This window comes from Pithys albifrons, chromosome 15 (assembly GCF_047495875.1).
Source record: "Pithys albifrons albifrons isolate INPA30051 chromosome 15, PitAlb_v1, whole genome shotgun sequence".
Taxonomy (NCBI): Eukaryota; Metazoa; Chordata; class Aves; order Passeriformes; family Thamnophilidae; genus Pithys; species Pithys albifrons.
In genome coordinates, this window is record NC_092472.1 from 5913772 (window position 1) to 5933576 (window position 19805).

The window sequence follows — 19805 nt, forward strand, 5'->3', positions numbered from 1 at the left end:
AGTCCAGATTTCCGAGGTCTTCCCAAATCACCTGGATTTGCAGTTGGGACTTCCCATTCCATTCCATAGTAACAACTGCCCTCCAGGTCTGAATATTGAAGACCAAGAAGGACCTTTCAAAATAACAAGGTCATAAATGTTTTTGGTTTGGTGTTTTGTTTTTGTTTGTTTGTTTGTTCTGGGGGTTTTGGTTGTTTTTGTTTTGTTTTGGGGGTTTTTGTGTTTTTTTGTTTGTTTGTTTTTTGGGTTTTTTTTTGTTTTGTTTTGGTTTGTTTTTTTTTAGGGAGCACTGAGACAATACTGAACTTTGTTCTTATGAATGGAATTTTTGGGGCACGGTAGTTCACAGCAAGCCAGTCCCTTTTTGGCAGATTTTGAAAGATCTCTAACTTTTAGGGCTTTGCTGTATATTTAGGATTCCACCCCCACACATTACTTTTTAATAATTTATAAAAGGTTATTTATTTTCTAGTGCTCCTAAAGTAGCACAGCATGAGGGACAAGGAGTCTTCTCAAAACAATACAACTTCCATACTAAGTTGCCAGTTCTTCTTCCTTTTGATTTACTATTTTTTTTCAGATCCCAAATATGCAAGATGAGTATCAGTTATCAGTACAATCACAAAGATGCTGTTATGGTTCTGCTTGTTTTCACAAATCATTAGATCTGACCTGAATAAAAGGAGAGGAAAGCTCTCCTGGAAATCCCACTATTCCAGCCCAGCAAAAACTCAATTAACAGAAAGGAACTACTGTATAGGCACAACATGTGAGGCAATAGCTGGGTGGGGCAAGGCAGGGATGGAAGGAGAGTGGAAGGACAAACAGCAACAGGTGGATGGAAAAGGTCATTGGTGGGGACCAGGAGGCAGGAGCAGCAATGCTGCAGACTGGAAGAAAACCAGAATCCAAACCCACAGAATGGAGCAAGAGGCAAAATTTCATTCATGTTCCAGACTGAGCTGTGGAATCATTTGGGGAGATATAAAATGGAACAGGATTCCCAGGAATTAACTCTTACAAACATTCAAAGTCCTCAGCTTTTCTGGGCAAGAATCTGGCATGAAAAAACTAAATTACACTTTATTATGCTGGTCTACGAAAGCATTCCCCAGTGAAAGGCAGCAGAAGATGCAGAGATTGAGGCAAAGGAGTCCTCTTTACCACATGGCTCGATGCAGCTGAGGAACTGGGGTAGGAAGGAACAGGACAGCGTGGTTTGCTTGGATCAGCTCCGTTTGCAGCAGAGGTTTCATCAATGTCTGCAAACCCTTTCAAAGGACCTGCCCTCAGAGGGCAACGGGGCAGTAACAGATCAACAGAAAGGGAAAATATTCAGAGTAAAATGACGTAATCCACACCTTTTCATGCTGAAGGGATGTAGAAGACACGCATGGGAGAGCTGTGAGGCAAAGAGCCAGGCACGAACACAGAAGAAAAATAACAGTGAGAACAATTAATAACCACTGAGCCTTTTTTTTTACAGTGATGTGGTGAGGTCTCCACCTCCCGTAGTTTTGAGAATAAGATTGAGTATCTTCTAAAGGAAAAAGAAGTCCTAATTTGTATTGATTTCATTTTGCTTTATATGAAGACAAACTCATTTTCTAGGGATGTTAATGTGATAAATAGGTGACATATATTTATGGGCTTGCCTGATAAGATGCTAATATTTATAAACATATTAGAAACAGGTATCATAAAACAGTAAATCTATTGATGCAATTTTATAACTAGGAGTAATAATTAAGCACTAGATAAATGCACAATTTGTCATTTAAATAAAGCTTATCAAAATCAGGAAATCCATAAGACAAGATATTGACTCAGATGAAAAGTGTCTCCTTGCCTTCAAGTGCTTGTAATGGCACTTATTTGGATTTATAGGGAGAAAGAATGAAGTTAATAACTTTCTGTTATTACAAAACCAGCCAGCCAAGCCACCCACAGAACATTCTGTGCACAAATATTGCAAAAAATTCTGAAAGAATTATACCCTAAATTTTAGGTTCTCTACTTTGTAGCCCCCGAAGTGCAAACAGTTTGCATATGCTCAACTCTTCACTTTCAATCAGCTCCCAAATTGTGTTGGTAACTGCTAAAAACATGAAATGTTTTTTGAATGTTGCCTTTCTTCACAAACAGCAGCACCATCCACTATGGAACTAGTTAGGATTATGCCAGTGCCAATGAAAAGGAGATGCAGTTCAGAAGATGAAAAACTCTGTATCAAAAGATAGAATTAACAGAAAGACTGAAAAATTCTTTCCACACAGCAAGACTTAGAGCAGAGAGCATCAGCAAGATGCATTTTCTACATACAGAGGAAAAACCACACAAACAGCATCTGAACCCAGCATATGACAGAAAGAAACCCTGACTTTTGTGCTTATAATTGTAAGCCCCTGAGTGCCTTTCAGTTTTTGAGTAAGGTGCCAAGTCTGGGCTCCCCCCCTCTTGGGGCAATGACACAGAGCAACAATATCTACTCTCTAAGTTTCTGAATAGTTGCTGATATTCCCCTTAAGGCTGTATGTTTTAGGAGCTAAGGCAATAACTAAAGTAATTCTCATGATAATTAATGAAGGCACCCTCCTTGCTCAACAAAGAGGGTGAAGAAACCTGGGTTTGGTATCTTATTTTAATGTCCTCTCAATCTAAACTATGCAGCAAAGGGACAAAAGCTTCACAACCAGCTGCCAGAAGACACAATAAGCACTGACAATGAGCAAACACAAGGTATGGCCACAGACACCACGTTGTGTCCCAGCCATCAGGGTAGAGATCAGAAAACAGTCACAGAGTGCAAAAAGGAACCTTGGAAAGTTCGAGCTGCAGCTGCATTGCTTTGCTGCAGGGATTTTACTGGCACAGAGGCTTCCACATCTACAACCTTCAACTAAAATGATGTAAAAGCAGTTAAGAAAAAACCTCTCCAGCTCTCAAACCCATGGTGAGCTTAAGAAAAAGACATAAATACATAACAGAGTTAGAGCCTGCTCTCAACTCTATAGCTTTCTCTAACGCATTATCATTTTTATTACCATGGAACCTTCTGTTTGAGATTTGTTTGTTGCGATTATGAATTCATAAATTAATAAAAGCAGTGTTACTGCAATATCTTAATATCTGGAATCCTGTCTTCTGGCTGAAATTCAGCCATCTGCTGGCATCATCCACAGGGTACAGAGATTAGCAGCAGCAATAATATCAGTAAGAGTTGCAGCAACGTGGAGCTGATACTTAAGAAAAACTACACCCTTTGGTTTCAATGGGAAAACAACAGTTCATGCTGTTCCCTCCAGTTCCAGTTCCAGGTCAAAGCTCTAAAATTAAACTCAGTGCTCAAAGAGGTGCAACAGAATGAAAACGTGACTGGCCATTAAGGATTTAGAGAATTCAAGTATTAGAAACAACTTTTTTGGGGAAAATAATCTTTTTAAGACCGTGCTGTTACATTCATGCACTGTTTAAAGAATATGTGTAGAAAGACACTGTTGTTTAAAACCCCAAAGCCAGGCCAGGCTTCATGGCATAAACACCTGAAACCAACAGGTTTTAGTTTCTTTATCTTTATTGGATCATCACCTGCTGAAGTGAAGTCTAAGAAATACAGGGTGGTTTATGGTCTTGAGCTATATTAAGAATTAAAGACAAAATCTCCAAATCAGTGCTGCTTTCTTCTTCTGGGGCAGTGGCCAAGAGCTGTGGGTGCCAAGGTAGGAAAAAAGCCCATAGCTCTGAAATTCCCAATAATGGCAACAACAACGGAAACAAACAATTTACTCTTAATTTGGAAGCAGAAACCAAAATGCTCCATTTACAACACTTTTTTGCAATGTTGTAAAATGCCATCAGAAAAGTTCCTTCAGGCATTTCCTTGTGAATGTATTGAACAGGAAGTGTTGTTCCCAGACAGAATTGTACACACAGCTCTAATGCAGGGCTGCCTTTTGGAGGCAGATATGGGAAAGTATATGAAATAATTTAGAAAAACCAAACCTGCAGCCTTAACTGATTTTAAGTGTTGCTGATCTAAGCATAATTTCACCAATTCTCCAGTGAAGTATTCTGAAAGAGTTTCCAGTTAGAAACCACAGGAAAGTGACAGGAGGCCAAAGTTTGCGTTCTGATTAGTGTTCCTCCCTATCTGACCTCAGAAGTGATGCACAGAAACCAAACTGAACAAACCCAAAAGTGAACACAGCAAACAACAAGCACCAAAGTAAAACAACAGCCCTTTAGACAGCTCCAGTTGTAACACTGATAAGATGATTTGAATTCCTTGTCTCTGTTGTTGCTACTCTTTCCCACTGTGATAAGATCCCTCTGATCCCTTTTTTCTCCAGGCTGGACAGTCCCAGCTCTTGCCTCTCACAGTGTATCAGATGCTCCAATGCCTTGAGAACCTCAGTGGTCTTTCACTGGACATGCTCCAGGGAGCTCATGTCCCTCTGGCCCTGGGTGATGCCTTAAGATCCACAGTATGCAGATTTTAATATAGCTTTGAACACTCTAGAATAGTGACAGTCAATCACTGTTTGTACCTAATTTTTGAGATATTGTTTAATGTTCCTCCTCAAGGATTTCAATGGATAAAGATTTTAGCAAGAATATCTAATTTGTATAGGACATACAAATTAAAACACAATATATTGCTGCAGATACATCCCAGTCAGAACTATTCAGAAGGCCCAGAATCTTGAAATGGTTTCAACCAGAATAGAAGATGTTGATAAAAAGGAAGATATGGAGGAAGAGGTGAACTTTTACCACCTACTCACTTTAGTGTGTCAAGAGTGGTACTAAGGGAGGGACAGTTTGGGAAGGGGTGTAACAGCATTAGGTAATGCCTTGAACAGTTAATTAGGTAACTGCATAAAAGCAGGAGGAGCAGAAGGCTTTTGCAACTCTGCATGCAGCCTTTGAAGAGATGAGATTCCCGTGCAGCCAACGCTGCAATGAAAGGAAAGCTGTCTGCTAAAACTCACACACTGAGCCTTGGGGGGGTCTGTTAAGAGCTGGTTTTAGGCATCCTGGGGAGCCCAGCACTGCACTCAGCTCTTCAAATGGGTCTCACAGGGCACAGAAGGATCACAGCCCATGACCAAGGTCACTGCTTGGCCCCAGAACACGTTGCAGGCTCAAGGTCAACCCACCGTTCCCCAGGACCTCCTCAGGGCAGAGCTGCTGGTCAAGCCCAGCAGATGCTGGGGCAGGGGTTATCCCCCCTGAGCCAGAGGTCTCTCATTTCCCTTGGCTGAACTCCATGAGATTCCTGGCAGAGTGTTCCATGCTCTGTGTTGAGCCTGGTTCACTGTGGAACAGTTCCTCCAGCAACTGGGCATCACGCTGGGACAGCTACACACGCCAAGGTTTCCTATCTATAGTTTAAACCTTTTCTGGCAAAAAGCTGAGAGTGCTACCCCCTGAGAGATCCCAACTCTTTTATTTAGCCTCTTAAGTAAGCCAAAGTCAATCAGGAGAAAGAAACCAACCAACCAAAACAACAAACAACAACGAAAACCAAGCTATGACTTCTAGATTTTTGTTGCTGTTCCTTGATTTTCTGTCCTGTAAGTTGATAGATACAGAAACTTGGTCTCCATTCAGTAAGGGGTGAGTTCTCCTGAAGGAGATGGAATTATTTTTCTATAGGATTCATTTATTTCATAAAGATGACTATCTTCTCTGTGAGTTTGCATTCTAGACTAAAAACTGGAACTCCTCCTTTCCTTGCTGCCAGACTGCAGAGGACCATAAAACAAACACTTCCAAGCACTCCCAGCAGAGGATCTCAAACAAGACCTCCAGCTACAGTGCACTGATGAATGTTCTGGTTTCTTTCAGAAAAGAAGATTTTTACAAACAGGATCAAACTGCAAGGAGATGGTGGTAATTACACATTAATAATAATGAAATTCTATAGACAGGTTGTACCTGTTGAACATGAGAGATCCTTCTGGACATTTACACTGAATGTAATGACCATTGCTATTTTATGGTCATAAGCATAAAGAATTATATTCTTTTTTTTCAACTCTAAGTGAAAGACAACATTAAAGAACAACAATTACTTCATTCAAGCCAAGCTGTTTCTCTATTCCTCTCTCCTTGCTGCCAACAACTGCTTGTGAAAAAAATCAAAGCAGACTGTCTCCTAAGCAGTGTCCAAACTACTCTGGAGGCAAACCCTGGGACATTGAGCCAAATGCTTTTTATCATTGTCTCTGAGTTAAAAAGACACAGTAACACTGCAAAGCTGGGCCCAGCCTCCCTTCCAGTTAAACTTCAGCAAGTTCTTGGGAATTGTGACAATATCTAAACCACAGATTAGGAATTTCCTAAAATCAAAATACTCCAAAAATCATTCTGCTTCTGCTTTTGCTTTCCCACTGTTAAGAATGGTTGAACCTGATGAATGTGTCTGATTACAGACCCACTATATGAAAATCTATTATGTGAGTAGGTATATCCTATGCCTTTTACTCAAGCTGGAAAACAAATGCATAGTTTTTGTGTTGAGAGTCCAAAATTTCATTTAATAGCAAAAAATCCTATATATTAAAGACAAAAGTGCAGTCAACACAAACTCTTTTTTTTCCCTAAGGTTGAAAGCCAACCTATTACATTGTATTATTATGACTGAAGCCATTAAAAGGGCATCCCAACAAACTGAATCTCCTTATATTTCCAGAAAGAACATATATACAACACATCCAACAAGATGTATGTTGTATAGACAGATGCAAGATAGATGTAAGAAAATGGTGTGACAGCAACTGACCTTCTTAAAAAAGAAAAAAATCCACTACCTTTTCATGGTTAAAAGGTCTCATTTTCTTCTATAATATTTGTGTTTTTCAAAACACTATCAGCAGGTGCACCAGATTTCAAAAACCTCTTGTCCTTCATCACATATAATTGTGCTGCATATTATATTAAGAAATACAAGCAGAGGAATGTAAGTGATGGGAGTTCAATTAAAAACAGCATAATATCTTGTTGCATAGAAAATGATTCTGCAACTGAAATCAGGTTCTAATGAGAGAAAAAAGGAATACATTTTCACATATTTTTAATTACACAGAACTTCCTCAAACATGATTTTTAATAATATATTCCATTAAGTTAACATCATATTTAAAGAAAGTGCATTTTCTGATTTCATTTTAAGTCTGATTTTGAGCAATTATTGTGTCATTGTTCTGCAGCAGAAAGGTTGAATTCATTTACTGGGTGGTTATGCTGGTTATGATTGATGTCGCTTCTCCAAATGATAAACCAATCACCCCGATGATGTAATGTCATTTTAAGAGGGCTGTAATCACATTTCTCTCAAACTGGGAGCTCTGATGAGTTCTAACAAAGATTTATTGTAGATTAAAGGCCTTCATAATATCAACAATAGGTTGCTCATTTGATTAGGTAATTTTTTTAGGCAAGTGATTTCTCCATATATATTGAGGATGGCCATTGTGAAGGGCACAGGGCAGGATATGTGGATGGGGAGCACCCCATATCCAAAAAGATTCATCTCAAACCTGTTGAGGAGATAACCTGCAATTGCAGAGGTTGAGGCAAGTCTAAGTATTCAATCAGACAAACAAGAGGACCCTTCTGTAAAGTAATTAGCACAGGACTTCAGCAAATATTTCATATTCACCATGTGCTTTGAAGCCTCTCAAAGAAAGGCTGAAAAAAGAACCCAGAAAATGCCAGCAAATATTTATTAATGATTCAAAGATTATCTGGGATCTAAGCCTTAAATCTACATATCTGCAAAGCATCTTTTTTAACCCAACCCCAAATCCAAACAAAATATTTACATTTATTTACCATCTCCCACATGTCTGGATCTATGTTGCAAAGTTTCCATAGGAACTAACATAGGTATTGAAAGAAAATAACCCAGAAAAATCCCCACAACCAGTTCATGATCTACCTTTCCTTATCATGTAGATGATGATGAGCCACAAAAAATGGTAAGATTCTCCAATTTATTGTAAATATCATTATCTGTGCTATTTTCTTATAAACTCTGTAAAGGAGACATTGTGAAAACTACAGAAAAATCTAGAAACCACCACTAGAAAATGCCTATTAGTTTCCAGAGGATGCATCAAGTCCAGAAGAACACTCAGAGCTGAACAAATAATGATACAGGTGCCTATGGTTACGAATTTTTTTAAAATGGACACCTGCTTCTTATGCTCTGAAAATTAAAAGTCATTACACATTACATGACTCTTTATTAAAGAATTAAGTGTGCCATGTGTGTATGGGAAAGTTAAAATGTAGAATGAACAAATCAAACCTATGAGAGCATGCCAAAAATATTCCTTGGTCAGTTCACAGTAACAATTGTCAAAATGCAGGATATAAATAAAGTTATTATCTTTTAAAATGAAATATAAAGAGCTCTTCCACCAAACTTTCAGATGTTCTTTTACTGCAACTTCCTTAATTTTACGTCCTAAGAAAAGCCCTCCTGGTTCCCTCAGTCCCAGCAGTGGCTGCAAGTACTAAGTATTTTCGTTCACGTTCCCTGACCTTTCTTTTCTTCTGCTTATTTCATCCCTCTCCCATTTACTTTCCCCATTTCCCTTAGAACTGTCGTAACTGTTTAATCCACACACTTTAGACAATGTTCTCTCTTTTGTTCTTTCTTCAGCTGCCAACACTCCCCCATTCTCAGCTCTGAGATGATGCCAACACTCCCCCAACTCCTCCCTGCAGACAGGTGATGCTCCATCACCAACACGTGAGCTGCTTCTCCCAGGAGTATCACTTCACCTTTCTCTGCCCTAATTTCCTCTGTATTTTGCTGCCCTGTTACTCTCACAGGTGCTTTTGTGATTCCTCACTGGCTGATCTCGTTCTTAGCACCCCACCATCACTTCCTTACCTCGCAGATCACCATCCTCTCCAAGGACTTTTATGTCCTGGGAAAATTCACCAGGGAGCTCCAGTTTTCTGCTCACTGTCTTTCAAACACCTACTTATCATGCAGGAACCTTCCCTTTTACCCCTCTGTCAGTTTAGTTTCCTTAAAAGCGTTTAGTGACAGGCTTTGCTGAGATCTTTTTGAAAGCACGAAGACCTTTCAATCACCTGGATTCCCCTTATTCAGGAGTGGCTGACCCCTGCAAAGGACACCTAAATGTTTCTAAGGCATGAAGCCACACTGATTCCAAGATAAATCATACCCACTCCCCATTTCCATGGTTGCTACAGAGTTGCTCATTACAGATTTTGAGGTTTGCATCTCCCCAGAACCTCTTAAAAACCCCTTAAAACTGGCATTGGTTTTTTCCATTCTCATAATTCAAGTAGCAAAGAACACTCAATCTGAATTCTTATTTCTTTGTGCAATTGTGTTTTAACATATCTCACCGGGGTTAGGGGATAACTCAGGATGGGAGGAAGCCCAGGAGGGTCCAAGTGCAGTCTCTGCCAAGCAAGGGCAGCTCTGAGGTCAGACCAAGTAGCTCAGGATTTCAGCCAACCTGTCCTTGAAAAGCTCCAGGGACAGACCCTGCACAGGCTCCCTGGGCCACCTGTTCTCATCCAATGCTTAGGGGAAAAGTTTTCCCTGATATTCACTCTGAATCTTTCAGCTGCTCCCTGCCTGATCCTCCCATCCCACACCACTGTTAAAAGGTGTGCAACAGCATCTCCAGTATGCTCAGAGCTGTATTGTTGCAGGAAAATACCCTTTAGGCAGGTCAGAAACTGCCTATAAGATATAAATTTGTCATGTTTAGTTAAATATATTTATGTTTAAAAAGCTAAAATTAAGGTGCTATAATAGCCTTATTTTGTTGTGCCTCTATTTCTAAAAAGGAATTGCATCTTCATTTGTCAATTCTTGGCTGTCAAAATTAAAAGTCAGCACCTGCCAGTAAAAATAAAAATTAGACCAAACAAAAATACACACAGAGACTAAAAAAATAAAGGAAACCAAAGAAAACCCTAAGCCCTACAGATTCCATGAGTGATAGAGCTGCAAATGTTTTAAAACAGTGTCCTGAAAGGCAAGAATTTAATTTGGTGAAAAATAGCAGATCTTAGTTAAATGTGACATTGTAAGTATAGAACCAGACAGATTTGGAAACGAGAACAGACATGGACTGGCAGAAGCAACACACATTTATAGATACAGAACCTCATCACCAAATGAGATATTAGATCAGCCCACGCAGAAAAAAGAACCATTGTGTGCACCTCTCTCTCCTACAAGACACATCAAGGAGCATGAAACCTGCTTTGAAAAACAAATCCCTCTGATGACAAGAATTCAATAATATTTTTACTCTGCATATAAGATACCTAAAACAAAAAAATCTCTCTATAGTAAAATGAAGAAAAACCATATATGATGTATTGTGTTTCCAGAAAAGTTTCTATGAAGCAAACCAGTAAGATTTTTTTTTTGCCCCATTTCCACAGATGCTCTCGATTTTATGCTGATGCGAGAACACATTTGCAAATTAAACACAACAACAACAACAAAAAAAGGCATAAAACTGGCACAAACATGTCACAAACAAACTCCATATGTTTGCAATTTTCTTACCACTGCTGGAAGGCTGCTGTGGCCCTGAACACGCTCGCAGCAGGTAGGAGTTAGGAGAGAACTCCTCATCGGGATTGGTGTCCATGATTTGATGGGACGTGTTGCTGTCTAGCAATGGCATCTGGCAGCTAACTGGTGGAGGGTTATGAGAACTGGGCAGCTGAGCAGATGGGAGGAGGCTGGACGAGGATGTAGGTGGAATGGGACGACCTGGGAAGAGGACAGAGGGATCAAAGATCAGCAATGAATGTAATGAAACCAACCCAACGGCCAAGTAATTGCGCTGTAAGTGCCCATCCTTCCATCCCATCACTGCTGGGCAGAGCCCTCCATCTCTCCACTGGTACCAACCCGTCTCTTTGTATCACATTCAAGGCACTGGGAGCAGCTATGTAGTGAACTCCTTCCAAAAATTCCCCCTGCAGCATCATCCTGTAACTCCTCAGGTGAACAGATGCTGGGGGAATCCACCTGCCCAACAATGGACAGAAGGGCCCCACCCTGCTCCACGTGGGCACTGCCACTCTTGGCCACCAGACACCAAAACGTCCCTCACTGCACTCTCAGATCCTGCAAAATGCAGGTGCAGCAGGTACATATTTTACCAGAAAACTTTTCACAGAAATAGGGATTTTTCGAGAAAGGAAACTGTAATTTCTGAAACTACATCACATCTGTAATGTCTTATAATTATCATGGTGGGCTGATTTTTTTTCCCGACCAGGAAAATTGCTCCAGCACAAGACACTCTCAGAGGCACATAAGAACCATACAAGGGCTTTCTCAAGGCTAAGGTTTTTCCTGGAATGTTGTAGATCTTCCCAAAATCCACTGACAGGTGTGACAGGACTGAAGAGCAATTATTCCACCTTGGAGATGGGCTACACTGAAATCTGGGTTGGCAACTGGAAGCTTTGGTGTTCTGTGTCTTTCTGCACTGCTTTTCTGCCCCTACAGAGGGGCAGAATTTCCTGCCCAGCTCACCAGACAGGTTAATTCCACCCTTGAAGCCCAATCCTTGGTGGGTACAACACACCTCAGCCCACTCTAACAACATGGTTTTAGTGAACTAAACTAATGGTATCAAGTCAACAATAACATTCATACTTAGGCATTCTTTACTTTTGTGAACTCCCATAACCTCTCACCAACCCACTCCATCCAATGCACACAGGTTTGGGTTTCGTTGGTTGGTTGGTTTCTTTATGACCAGTTATAGGGATGAGAGGAAGAAGAGAAATGTGCATTCTGATCTCTGCAAGTTTCCCTGGATTGAAGAAATTGGTTGTGAATAATTTATACGTAAGAAAATATGACCTTTGTGATCTGCCAAAGTCTGTAAGGCAGAGATCTGCTAAAAATGTTAGAACACAGCAAAACTACATGAAATTCTGTGTTCTGACTTCCATCATTCTTAAAGAAACAGCAACAGGACAAACCCCCACTGGCTTTTTTCACTAGGGACATCTTTATTTTTTGATTCAATAATCCCTCACTTTATATGAATTACACTAAAGTTCATACCATTGGATAAAATTCTAGAGTCACACATAAAACTCAAAAAGAGGAGAAAAAGAAGAATAGCAAGAATATGAAAAATTCCAGCCCATATAAATTATATTTGGGGTGCAGCAATAAACCAAAGGCACTACTGAAAACTACCAAATTTCCTCTGCATGGTACCAGCAAAGAGCACAAAGTACTTTCTTCCCTTCAAAAACTCTGAAATTAAATAAATACCTGGAATAGCCAACTGACTATTATGATTATTTGTTATTATATTTTTAGCACTGGATATATTGATAAGACTGAATGACCAAGTTATCAAATGACAGAAAGGGATTTCAGCTACTCCAGAGTAATTCCCATCTGCTACATTCTTTGCTAGAGAAAATTCAATATGCATTGAATATTTTCATTGTGGACTTGCAACTAGGAGGAAATAATTCTAACAGTGATGATAGGAATAATTATTGTTATTATTCATGATGATGATATTCTTCCTTATGAAATACTACCGTGAATATCCTACACATTAAGGGAAGTGATTGAACAAAACCAGCTTCTAATTATTTCTTTGCACTGTGTTGGAAAGGAGAAAGGCTGAGGTTTGACACACCTCTGACAGGAATGTGACACTTGTGCCCACTGTGTGCATTTAATTCTCACTTATTCTGGCTCTGCTTCAACACTGTGAAGTTTAAAGTAGTAGCTTTAGAAATTCTAAATCTGCATTTACTTTATGTATCATATGAAAATATATTACTGTATTATAAAACTGTTGGACATGTGAGGGTATGAGATGAAGGAAAAGATTTTTTCCTTCTTTGTAAACTGCATATGGTATTTTAGAGCAATTTAGGTGCATTTTTGTGGAGCACATTGAGAAATGGGAAAAAAAAAAAAAAGCCCTCAAGAATCCTTTTGTCAGGAAAGCTAATCACACTGTTACCATCATGAAATAATACAGCCCAAATCCCTGAAGAGAACCTAAAATGTCTCATTACTCCAGCTCTGTTTGGATCTTAGGGGAAACAGAAGGTATGAAGTCGTTAAAATGCTGCATTATTTTGGTGGGAAGTTGGTTCCTGAGGAAGATCTGTCCCAGCACATGTGAACAGGAAAACACTGATGTCTGTGAGCCACAGCACCTCTTGTCAACCTGTCCTGTGCTTAGATTTCCTGCTAAGCTGCCAAACTTGATTAAAACTTTTCTTGTGGTTGGGAAGTTCCTGATCTTCCTATCGAGCTGATTTTCAGCATCTACTGAACATTAAATTCCCAGGATGGCCATTCCCTCTAGTGTTGTGGGGCACCAGCAAAGTGTCTTCTCCCTCTCTCCACACTCAGCCCCTGAAGCACTTACAACACCCAACCTTTTATAAAATTGGGTGTGAATTGAGCATTTTACAACACCCAACCTCTTGTAAAACATGGTGTGAACTGAATTGAAAAATTACTGAAGAGGAACAGAAAGACACTATGAAGCTTTGTTGCCTTAGGAAATGAATCTGCAGTACCACAGCCAAGAGAACAGCTGTGAAACTACCCAAGAGGAGGATGAGAATGCAGTCAGGATATAAAGAGCATGAGACATGCAGTTTATTTGTTACCATATACTCTGAAGTGAGAAATAATGAGTTTGATTCATGCTGGCTAATAAAAATATCTTGGCCAAACAAAGTTCAATGTACCTTTTAAAAGAACAGACTGAGCTTTACAGGTTTTCTAAACCTGAGCTGCTTGTCAGACCCATTCATGTGTCTTTGTGAAACCTCCCATCTCTTGAAATGATTGTTTCCATCTTTTCACAGTGGGATTTAGTAGTTTATAAGACATACTGCAACGTATGGTAACATCATATTCTATTACACTGCTGTTTCAAAAGTTAAAGCAATGCCAATAGAAGTTCCTACATTGTAGTCTAGTCTTCATGTATTAGTATATGAAAGCTTCTATAAATAAGGTTTTTATCTAGTTGTGCATTGGCACAAACCCTCTGCACTGGGTACTTCCAGTGCCAGCAATAACCTGATTGTGGAACATACTCAAAGAAAGATAAAACCAATACAAATGCTAGAAAGGGAAACCAGACACAAAGCTGATATATTACATTTTCAATAGGAAATTGTATTCTTCTTCCAATATCTGTTCATATGTATGTTCATGCTGCATATATTCATGCATGACAAAGACTTGTGCAGATACTGAACGCAGCATTTGCAAGGCATTTTTTCAAAAAAAGAGGAAGCAGCCAAGAAGAAAATGTTTCCTCCCATCCCCTTACTTTCCTCCTGTTATTTAACTTACTATTTGGAGTGGAGGCAAAAAAATTTGTAACTCTGGAGGGCATTCAGATCTAGGCTGGCTTTGGGCTTCCATGCCACATGGCACCTCTGCTGCAAGGACCTTCTTTAACCTCTTATTACTTGTGTTCCCTTTCCTCTTTAGATCAGAGCCTCGTGTTTCTTCACCAGCCCAAGAATTTTCATGAAACGATTCATCAATTGCACTTACACTTAAGCCTTGAGGCTTAAAACCTGCTGTAGAACCCCCATTCAGAAACCAGGCTGTGCTCAGGGCTGGTAATGATGCCACAGCTCTGCAAACACCTTCAGAGAGGCATCCTGAAAAGCTGAGGATGCAGATGAAATACTGATGTGAGGAATTGCTTTAATCTCCTTGTTAAGGACAAGTTCACAGCCAGCCAGAGGATGGACAAGGCACGAGCTGACCAGGGTGAGCCTGCCCTGGGTAGCCATGGTACAACACAGCAATGGGCTTACAGAAGACAGTTTTGAGCCCAGACATTGGTAAGACAGGTAAGATTCTGCTCATCTTAATCACAGTAGCACATTTGGAAAAGAGATATTTCAGTTGCTATTAGTCTGAAAGACCAAACCCATCACCAGAAGGAAAATAATCCAAAGGAAAAAAGACTGCTTGCAATCACTGCTGCCACGAATATACATAAATAAGAGACACAGTGAAAGAAGAGAAGAAAGCTGCTTATCAGTTACTGAAGGATATCTGAGATACCTGTTCCATACTCTCCATTCTTCCTGTTTCTGTAAAGGACCTGGGGAGTCGTATGGATAAATAAAGCCCATGTATATGTGAAACCCTGGCCTCTATATCACACCATGGGGCACGAGAGGAATCAGGGAAACTACAAAACTCCCTGGAATTTAAGACTTTTGAGCAGTCACCATGTAAATAAGCATTCCAAAATGTGTATGTATAAATTTATATCAATTTTTACATATTCAAGTGTATTTATCCACACACATCTAAACAGACATAAAGAATACCCCAAAATTTACTTTATTTTAACAGGTCTAAAAGCTCAATGCAGACTCATAAATAGCCCCTTGGCGTTCATTTGGTCAGTGGGGGAAGATGAAAACCACTTTGTTGCCATCCCACACTCTAAAGTTGTGAATTTCAATAACTCTGGTCATTAGAAAATAACTGGATCCCAGAGGTGGTAAATACAGATCTCAAAGATTATTGTATCTGCAATGGAATTCTCAAACTTCTCCCATGAGGAAAATCTCTCTTCTAAGGTTGGACATGTGTAAGAAATCCCTGTGTAGTCTGTTCAACCCTGTGCATTTTCAGCATGTAACACTGATAATTTCATATACCTGAGCAGCATATCTTCACTAATGACTTACATTTATGACAGCAACTTCCTATGTGTAGAGGCTTTTATAAGCAAAATCAAACTTCAACAGCTTTAAACAGCTAATAATCTTCACTATTAAGGAGTTATAAGTGTTTTGATATAATAGCTACAGTTAGACACATATATTACCATCAATAAAGTCCCTTTGTTCTACAGATGTGGTCATAAGAACCAGGACTGAGATAGGAAAACATGACACAAATCAGTGTCTCACTGTGCAATCCTTACCACAGTAGATTGCAGACAGAAGAGAAACTTTAAGATAACTTAAAAAAAAAATGTCTGGAGGATGTAGTAGCATTCAAGTATTAATGCAGGAAGCTGAGGAAGTAAAGAGGGAAAGCAGATGAGCTGTTTCTCCATAACTGATGGCATCAGAAACACCGTGTAAAACACTTAATTGGCAATTAAGATTTTGACATTTACTGATTGAAGCTGCTGATGTTCATGTTACACCAATACAAAGTATAGGACTCTGTGTGAAGTAATCCCATAAAATTATGTTAGTGACTTAAATGATGGGCAGGATAATCAACTGCAGTTGCTGCATTGCTCATATTTACTAAAAGCGTACACAGAAGGCTATCTGGTGATGGCATGGGCTGAGTATTAACGAGAGGTGATACAGGAGGAGGATCAGGTACCCTCCTCCTCTGCTCCCTTTCCATCAGGACACAGCGGGAAAGCTGGATAGAATCAGTCCAAGGCCCAGAGGCAGGACCTGTAACACTCTCACCACCCTCCTCCTCCAGCGCTCAGCACTTTCTCTCTCCCTTCACAAGTCAGCCCAAGTGAAGCACCCACATTGTCAGCAATGTGAAGTTCACTTGAAAGAGTGAGAAATGCTCCTAAATGTGTCAGGAAACAACCAGATAAGGTAAGATGCATATTTCTGCAGTGCAAAGCACTCTAAAGTAAGCAGGCAGCTGATGGAGGTGGAACTTTCCTGAGGCACAGCACATTCAGCAAACTCTCCTCTTCCTCCCCAAAATTGCTTCTGCGAGAGAATAAACTGCCTTCTTCCAATGTGTGTGCAAAGACGGCTCCCCAGGGGCCTGGGCACACTCAGGCAGAGTTGTGTGTATGTATGGCCAGACTTTGTGACTGAAGATTTGGGTAGGGCTCTCCCCACGCGGGTGTGCCCTGAGCCCTTCCAGCCTGTGCAGTGGATGTTTCAGGTGAGGCACAGCGTGCACAGAACTGGCCCCACCATTTAAGTCCTGATGTCCATCTGCCATGGCTGAGCGAGCTTGGACAGTGACAGGGAAGTCCTCGGGACTGTCACAGCCCCCGGTACTGACTGGGGCTGACCCTGCTGAGCATCCAAGATCTGACGGGATGGGATGGCAAGGAGACATTGAACTGCCAGGGGATGGTCCCCACTGAGACTGGAACTCAGGACCTTGGGATTCAGAGTCCAGAGAGCTCTCCATTACACCACAGGACCACCCATGGCAGAGTTATATTTCATAAATAAAATACGTATTGCCCTAACTAGCATAAGGAATATCAATATTTTGTATTGGGTGGAATTGTTACATTTAGCTGACAAGGGCTAAACTGGCATTTGTGCTTCCATGCAGGAGAAGCTGGAGGGGCCCCAGCAGGCAAAGCCAAAGTTCTTCCCTGCAGAGCCAAGCGCCCTGTGCTGCTCCCAGGGGAGGGACAAACCACAGCACCCAACACACCTCATCAGCAGGCAGAACTGGGGAACCTCCACTCTCAGCACGCTGCTCTCCTTTGACAAGACAAAAGCCTCAAATGAAGCACTCAGGAAAAAGAGGGAAAGAAACTCAACAATCTGTGAGCGTTTTCTTCAGCACCGAGTTGCTTTCTGTTGCCTTAAACACCTGCTGCATTTTTTTCTCTCAGGCAAACAAGCTTCAAAACAGCAAAAGAGAAAGATACGAATCTGGATTTGGACGAGAGAGAGTTATCACTGAAGAAAGGTACTTCCAGGGCTTCTGAAACTCCTATCTCTGAAAGCAAAGATGCACAAAACCAGCCAAGCTAGGAAAAAGGTTTTCACAGAGTCTATTGCACAAGAGTCAAAGGAGAAAACAAGATCTTCCTAAAAGCACAGGGCTGGTACTTCTGCCCAGACCAGTTTGTTGAAGATTTTAGGTATTTCTCTGCCTCAAAATGATAGTCAGGGCAACTAAGGATGAAGCTGATACCAGGGAAAGACAGAGGATGGCTCTGAAAAAATTAAAAGAGAAAGTCAGAAAAGAGATCTAGACTAAGTCATCACCTGTGATTTACATATCAATGGATCAGTTTTCTCAAAAGTTGTTATGAAAAATTTTAACATTATTTCTATAATAAAAAACCCCTCAAACATTAAAATATATTCATATTTAATATGTTTCTGTTCTCTGTTCTCTGAAGTAAAACCACTTATTGCACAGCCAGGAATACAGTTTGAGAATGGTAGATAATAGACAAGGGACAGGTGAAGAACCACCAGCAAGTCTTGGTCTCTGTTTTGTTGTTGTTGTTGGTTGGTTGGTTTTGTTGGGTTTTTTTTTTTTTTTTTATTACAGATCCATCCCACAAGCTTGTTCAACCTTTGGTATCTTTCTTAAATCACCAGACCATTGTATGTGGTCAATATTTTCTGAAGTACTGCACATGTGTGATCTCTGAATATGAAAATCACTGTACCAATGCAAGGTATTTTCCTTACTAAAATCTCTGCTGAAGAATGAGACTAACTTGGAAATCAATCACTTCTGACTTCCAGTGTTTAAGTTAATTTTTCTAAGCAATCCATCTAAAAAAATGTATCAGTTTTATGAAATTTGGATATTAAAAATAAGGAGAGAGTCATGACTTGAGAATTATCTAAACCAATTCAGTATGTAAAGGAATAATCTGCTGCTGTCAAAAGCTAATGTCATTTAATTCTTGTCTTGTTAAATCATCTGATGCCCCTTTCTTTTTTAGTTAAACAAAGATAAATAATAAAAGCAATTTACAGCTAGAAGATGTTAGGGTTCTGCAGCTGTTCAATGTCTTCTGGGCAGATTAGATTCTGTAATGAGAAGTTACAAGCCTCATTTTATAAAAGCTGTTGCTGTCTTGGGAAAAACACCAGTGAATAAGATTAGAAAACCCTTTTCCTTCATGAACCTATTACACTGGCAAGCTGATTACTTGGCATATGTTTGATACCTTCATGGCTGGAGAAAAGTAATTTGTTTCAATGATTTTTTTTTCCCCATCACTCATAAAGTCAAAATGTCTTCTCTAATATTACCCTCCCTCTGATTCAGCCAATAAAAGCAGAGACAAATCCACGGGAGCAGAACTCACACCAACCAGCACTAACTTAACTTCCCTAAAAAAAGGTTCTTCTGAACTAACTATAACTAACATTAAATTATAACAACTCATCAGCTGCCAGTTCCTTATGGGACAAAAATAACATTCTAAGATTAGGAATGTATTGAGCAGAAACTTATTGGAAGATTCACAACCATATGTGAATCAACTTTTACCTTTATAGTAACTTAATAATATGTGCAACACTTCAAAACTGGGATGAAAGAAAATTCCCTATTTATCAATCTTATCGGCTAAACATTCATGTCAGGGAATTCCACTAATGAAGGAGTTGTAATTAGGTGCTGGGTAGGTAATTACCAGGCCTGCTATGAAATCTTCCTCCTCAGATCAATCTGCTTAATTTGATCTTTATTTGAGGGACACCAGGAGTTCAGGCTCTGCTGTGCTACAAACTCCCTTCCACTATCCAAACACCTCCTGTTTATCTTCACCTTATTTTACTGAAATTCTAAACACTTCAAACCAGCCACTGGTGCCACCTCCACTGTGTATCCTCCTGAACCATGTTGGCTTTCTGTCTATTAGAGACATTTGTTTCCAGGAACATTGTAACACTCAGTGATTCAAGTGCCTGGAGCCACTGATAGGTGGGAAAATAACACTATTTTGAACACACATGAGAAAACTCCAACCTGTAATTATTTCACGAACACAGTCAGTACTAACTGGTGGGAGTTGGATAATGATGAG

The 19805-nt window shown here is 40.0% G+C and overlaps 1 protein-coding gene across 11 annotated transcripts in view; it reads right to left on the reverse strand.

Moving 5' to 3' along the window:
* Positions 1-19805, reverse strand: part of TENM2 (teneurin transmembrane protein 2) — a 585930-nt gene that overhangs the window by 222595 nt on the left and 343530 nt on the right. For all 11 annotated transcript variants that reach the window (XM_071570619.1, XM_071570615.1, XM_071570614.1 and 8 more), the window contains one exon: positions 10580-10789. In XM_071570619.1, coding sequence (XP_071426720.1) covers positions 10580-10789 — 210 coding nt within the window. The remainder of the gene's footprint in view (positions 1-10579; positions 10790-19805) is intronic.